Source organism: Miniopterus schreibersii (genome assembly GCF_964146895.1).
Source record: "Miniopterus schreibersii genome assembly, chromosome: 1".
NCBI classification, from domain to species: Eukaryota; Metazoa; Chordata; class Mammalia; order Chiroptera; family Miniopteridae; genus Miniopterus; species Miniopterus schreibersii.
The window spans coordinates 174,826,536-174,833,000 of NC_138101.1; the positions used below are offsets into that span (position 1 = coordinate 174,826,536).

At 44.5% G+C, this 6,465-nt stretch overlaps 1 protein-coding gene across 1 annotated transcript; it reads left to right on the forward strand.

Moving 5' to 3' along the window:
• The first annotated feature begins 117 nt into the window (after positions 1 to 117).
• HSPA2 (heat shock protein family A (Hsp70) member 2) lies at positions 118 to 2,776 on the forward strand. Its single transcript, XM_081118717.1, has 2 exons — positions 118 to 191; positions 409 to 2,776. The coding sequence occupies exon 2, from the start codon at positions 414 to 416 to the stop codon at positions 2,319 to 2,321; it is 1,908 nt and encodes a 635-aa protein (XP_080974843.1). The 5' UTR covers positions 118 to 191; positions 409 to 413; the 3' UTR covers positions 2,322 to 2,776.
• Positions 2,777 to 6,465: the final 3,689 nt, after the last annotated feature.

Consider the following 6,465-nt stretch of genomic DNA (forward strand, 5'->3'; position numbering starts at 1 on the left):
GGGCGGAGAGTGCGAGCCTAACGCCCCCCGGCCGCGGGTGGCGCGCGAGGCGCCGCGGACCCCGGCCGCTGGGAGGCGAGGGCGGGGTTTATTTGCATAACGGCCGCCCCTCGCCTCCTCGCGCCGGCCGGGGTCCCGCCCCTCACTCTACTTGAAATCTGTTGGGCCACGGGCCGGTCACTCCGACAAAGGCAAGCCTTGGCGGGCGGTCCTGGGAGCGGATTGGCTCCGGTTGTTCCCACAGGCGGCAGGGAGGCAGGGAGGTGGCTATAAGAGCTGGGAGCCGAGCGGCGGGGAGCAGGAGGTACTAGTTGCACTCGTGGTGTCAGGTGCAAAGCGACCGTTAGTGGGCTCCGCGGATTTTCTGTCGCTCGTGTTCCCGCCTAACGTCGCCTGCCTATCTTTCAGTCAGGATGTCTGCCCGGGGCCCGGCTATCGGCATCGACCTGGGCACCACCTACTCGTGCGTGGGGGTCTTCCAGCATGGCAAGGTGGAGATCATCGCCAACGACCAGGGCAACCGCACCACCCCCAGCTACGTGGCCTTCACCGACACCGAGCGCCTCATTGGCGACGCCGCCAAGAACCAGGTGGCCATGAACCCCACCAACACCATTTTCGACGCCAAGAGGCTGATCGGACGTAAGTTCGAGGACGCCACAGTGCAGTCGGACATGAAACACTGGCCGTTCCGGGTGGTGAGCGAGGGAGGGAAGCCCAAAGTGCAGGTGGAATACAAGGGAGAGATCAAGACCTTCTTCCCGGAGGAGATCTCCTCCATGGTCCTCACGAAGATGAAGGAGATCGCCGAAGCCTACCTGGGAGGCAAGGTGCAGAGCGCGGTCATTACCGTCCCCGCCTATTTCAACGACTCGCAGCGCCAGGCCACCAAGGACGCGGGCACCATCACGGGCCTCAACGTGCTCCGCATCATCAACGAGCCCACGGCGGCAGCCATCGCCTACGGCCTGGACAAGAAGGGCTGCGCGGGCGGCGAGAAGAACGTGCTCATTTTTGACCTGGGCGGCGGCACCTTTGACGTGTCCATCCTGACCATCGAGGACGGCATCTTCGAGGTGAAGTCCACGGCCGGCGACACCCACTTGGGCGGCGAGGACTTTGACAACCGGATGGTGAGCCACCTGGCGGAAGAGTTCAAACGCAAGCACAAGAAGGACATCGGGCCCAACAAGCGCGCGGTGCGGCGGCTTCGCACCGCCTGCGAGCGCGCCAAGCGCACCCTGAGCTCGTCCACGCAGGCCAGCATCGAGATCGACTCGCTCTACGAGGGTGTGGACTTCTACACGTCCATCACCCGCGCCCGCTTCGAGGAGCTGAACGCCGACCTCTTCCGCGGGACCCTGGAGCCCGTGGAGAAGGCGCTGCGCGACGCCAAGCTGGACAAGGGCCAGATCCAGGAGATCGTGCTGGTTGGCGGCTCCACCCGCATCCCCAAGATCCAGAAGCTGCTGCAGGATTTCTTCAACGGCAAAGAGCTGAACAAAAGCATCAACCCCGACGAGGCGGTGGCCTACGGAGCCGCGGTGCAGGCGGCCATCCTCATCGGAGACAAGTCAGAGAACGTGCAGGACCTGCTGCTACTCGACGTGACCCCGTTGTCGCTGGGCATCGAGACGGCCGGCGGCGTCATGACCCCGCTCATCAAGAGGAACACCACGATCCCCACCAAGCAGACGCAGACCTTCACCACCTACTCAGACAACCAGAGCAGCGTGCTGGTGCAGGTGTACGAGGGCGAACGGGCCATGACCAAGGACAATAACCTGCTGGGCAAGTTCGACCTAACCGGGATTCCCCCGGCGCCCCGCGGGGTCCCCCAGATCGAGGTTACCTTCGACATCGACGCCAACGGCATCCTCAATGTCACCGCCGCCGACAAGAGCACGGGTAAAGAAAACAAAATCACCATCACCAACGACAAGGGTCGTCTGAGCAAGGACGACATTGACCGGATGGTGCAGGAGGCGGAGCGATATAAGTCCGAAGATGAAGCCAATCGCGACCGCGTCGCCGCCAAAAACGCGGTGGAGTCCTACGCCTACAACATCAAGCAGACAGTGGAAGACGAGAAACTGAGGGGCAAGATTAGCGAGCAGGACAAAAACAAGATCCTCGACAAGTGTCAGGAGGTGATCAACTGGCTCGACCGAAACCAGATGGCCGAGAAAGATGAGTATGAACACAAGCAGAAAGAGCTGGAGAGAGTGTGCAACCCCATCATCAGCAAACTTTACCAAGGCGGCCCTGGCGGCGGCGGGTCTGGAGCCTCCGGGGGACCCACCATCGAGGAAGTGGACTAAGCTTGCACTTCAGTCAACGTAAATCTCTTTTCCTTTCTCTATTTTGTTTCCTTTTGTTTTTGTTTCTTTGAAATGTCCTGGTGCCAACTACAAGATCTATTTTTGGAAGTCTTTAGCCCAGTGTATGCATATGAAAGGAAAGGAGCAACAGCTTAGTTTAATTATAAAAGGTTAGTTCTAAAGTTTGATTTTTAAAAACATTATTTGAGGTTTCTCTTTAATGCATTTTGCGAGTTTGCTGATCAGCATTTTTGGTTAGCTTAGTTTGAGATGGGAAACCTGAAGTTTGCACACATGTTCTATGTAAGCTTGGTAACAATAAAATACATAGAGGCTTGAATTGTTTATTTTTATGTACTACTTCAAGAGGAAAGTCAACATTGCAGTAAAGTCAAGAAAAGGCATTCTTTTTGCACACAATTGCATAAATACAAATTTAAAGTAAAGCTGAAATTGATCTGAAAATTACTGTCTTGGAGTTTTCAATTTTCCCTTGGTACTGTTTTACCCATGTTGGTCTTTAAGATATTAATATGAGGTGAAATTTATCTAACTCAATCTTGTCTAATTCTCAGATGAGGTTCCTGCTTTGAATTACCAACAACTTAAGGGGTGAAGATTTGGGTCACCCCACACACACACCCTTTTAATACAGAAACCAGACTGGGGTCTTCCACTATGTCCAAACTCCTAAGGTTTGACTTAAGTGTTCAAGTGAAAATCCACCTGAATATTCCACTAAAATACAAGCTATATTCTGGGGTTAAGTGTAAAATGATTCTTTAAACTAAAAAAAGCTGGGGCAGGAATTGTCTTCTTATAATAGCCCAAAGTAGTATGAAACAAGTTGCTTTCTGTGACATGCAAGTGCCTGAAACTAGAGCCAATAGGCAAACTTTAAAGCTACTTAATATTAAGAGTCCAAATTTACTCAAACTTGATTTAATTTTCTAGTAAAAGAGCTCAACCTCTGAGCTTAAGGCAAATTCCATAAGGATATGTTTCCAGCAGGTATAATTTCTAGGGGGATAGGAGGAGATAATGTAGTTGTGTTTTTTAAATTTAAGAATCATGCTTTCTCAATACCTGCCTTAAGTCATTAGAATATATATTTTTTAAAGGCAAACTGCAAGATAATCCTGTATTTTGTTAATATACAACTTGTCCCTTTTCCTGTATGTCTGATTTGAGATTGTTACAGACAGGAATATTGCAACTCTTTGGAACCCACTATCCTGGGCTTTAAAATCCACATCCTTGGGAGAAGGGGGTTCATGTTTATTTTTTAGTGGAATTACACTTCTGCTTTGTTCTGATTTATTCTCTTTAAGGCAAACTTAGGAGAAATTCTGTAAAGCTGACTGGAAAATGCATAGCTAACCTAATGCTTTCACCACACACAGACATTTTGTTATCTCTTTCCAAGTGACGCAGGTTTGCTTCATGTTGTTCATAAGATAACAGTGAAATATAGAAGCTATATTTTTAATTTAGTAGTGGACCCTTTGTTATGCAGAGATTAATTTTTGAAATAATATAAAAATTAGGGAACAAATTAGCCTAAAAATATTGGGCTTTGGTAATGACTCTCACACAAGAGCTGACTCATATTACATATATGTTTCTTCTTGATTGTTTTTTTAAAAGCAAGTCTCATTTGGGTGGGGGAATGAAGATAAAAAAGCAATTGTGAAATTGCTTTAAAATAAAGTTTTTAAAATTACACTGAAAAGCTGGAGATAACAGGTTTTTCAGTGCGAGTGCCAAGCTGGTGGAAAGTTTTCAGCAAGGAGGCAACAAGAGTGTTTCCTTGACTAGAGATAAAATCACATGAATATTTGACAAACTAACTTGTTACTAACAGAATAGGTCATTAATAGCCTTAGAGTGACTTTTAGCATTTTTTTAAATATGTCTTTATTGATTTCAGAGAGAGGAAAGAAGAGAGGGAGAGAGAAATGGAAACATCAATGGGGAGAGTGAGTCATTGATCAGCTGCCTTCTGCATGCCCCCTGCTGGGGATTCAGCCCTAACCCCCACCCCACCCCATGTGCCCTGACCAGGAATCAAACCTCCATCTCCTGGATCCTAGGTCCATGTTCAACCACTGAGCCAGGCTGGCTGGGCTTAGCATTAATTTTTACAAAGATAATATCCATGCTATAAAACTTTTATTAGTTCTTTATTTGTTGAAAGTGTTTATCCCTTGCTCTAACTTCAAAAGATAATGGAGTCTTTCTGTAAGTGCAATTTGCTATTAGTATAACTCATTTTAGACCTTGCTTTAGAAGACATTAGTTCCTAAAGTGCCAGAAGAATGATTAGTGGTGGTCTCTGATCCTGTGGTCTGGCCTCAGGTAACTGGCTATAATGCTAACTTCAATCTATGTAGATGCTTCATTATCTATTATTTTGAAAGATAATTTGTAAAACTCCTAGCCTTCTTGAGTGTTTTTTATTTAGTTCTGTCTTCTCAAATTTATTTAGATCTGAGTATTATTAAGATAAAGGCCTCCAAAGCAGCCATTCATTGTTTCCAGGAGTCAGTTGAAACTAGTAACCCAATAACTCCTGGGAACTCTTTAGCAAATCTTAGATCAGCCATAGTCAAATGACAATGGAAAAAGTACTTGATGTTAGGACAAGGCTAAATTACAGTTTAAGAATTAATTAAGCATCACTTGAACTTTAAAGTAGTGAGTTATGTTAGAGACTAGCGGTCATGACTAAAGCAAATGCAACACATATAGAATACTAAGGGATTAAAAAATACATTTCTCAGAATAGGCACTTAAATTCTTCTTATTTGAATGTCTAATTAACATAGTTGTCCCTGTTTTGAGGCAATAAAACTAGACACCTGTTGAAATAAGACATAATGGGTTATTTACAGTATTTGAGATGTGTGAAATTTCAAAACGAGCTCACTCGAAGTTTTTTATAGTGTTAATTTGATATACATAATGGAAGTTCATTAAAATTTATTCATTAGGAGATATTAATGCTACATATTTAAACTTAACACACGTAATAGGATATTTGATGAATTGTCTAATCTGTATGTCAAGGGGACTTAATGAGAATTTATCCTATATATAATCTTTTTTTTTTTTCTTTTTAGAGAGGGAGGAAGGGAGAGAGAGAAACATCGATCGGTTGCCTGTTGTATGGGATTGAACCCGAATCTAACCCAAAACCTAGGCATGTGCCCTGGCTGGGAATCAAACCCAAGACCTCCGGTGCATGCGACAACACTCCAACCAACCAGGGCTATGCTATATATAATCTTAAATGGGAATACAACCTGGCTATCTAGATACAATCAAAAGATTTCTGTCAATGAAGCTCAAATACAAGGCCCATGATAAAGCCTTCACCTATTTTAAATTGAATGTAGTTTACAAAAGTTGTGTTGTGAGGCATTTTCCTCTTGCTTGAACACGGCAATTAAATTGAAGTTTTATAGAATCTCAAATCCATATATTAGACAATTGCTAAAGGAATATATTTAGGTTAAGGAACAACAGGATCATTCATTTGCTTCTGTATGGATTTAATTTATAAGTAGGTATGAGAAAACTGTTTTCGAAGGGCTATCCTTAAGCATTAAAATTAGATACAGAATTTCATTCCTTGAAGAAAAAGCATGGGTCTTTGGGAAAAGAGCCCAGTTTTTATTTTTGATATGGCTCTTAGAATGGGTATATGCACTTCTGAAATTTAATAGGGTGATAGTTAATGTAGAAATGTCTTTTAGAACAAATCAAGAAGCCATAGACTCTTTCCTCCACCACTTTTAAAATAAATTAGGTTGTTTGTGAATTCAAGATTGGGGAAATAACCAAAAATGGAGTTGCTAGTCCAAATACTGTCATTGCTATGTCCTTACATGTTACTTTTTCAAAGGTCGAGTTATAACACTATGAAAACCTGCCCATTATGACTTTTTCATAGTATAAGCATGCATTATCATTGAGTTAATGTCTCGTGCCTAAAATCTGAGACCAGCAACTTAGTTCTATGTTCTCTTAGTTGTATGACCTTGAGAAGTTTCTTTTAATCAGGAAAAAACACACCCACATACAACAAAACCTTCCCTCACAGGACACTTGGAATTATTAAATACTTAGATAGTACCTTTTA

What these genes read in the sequence shown, in the direction of transcription:
- HSPA2 (XM_081118717.1), top strand. Translation starts at nt 414, where the DNA reads ATGTCTGCCCGGGGCCCGGCTATCGGCATCGACCTGGGCACCACCTAC.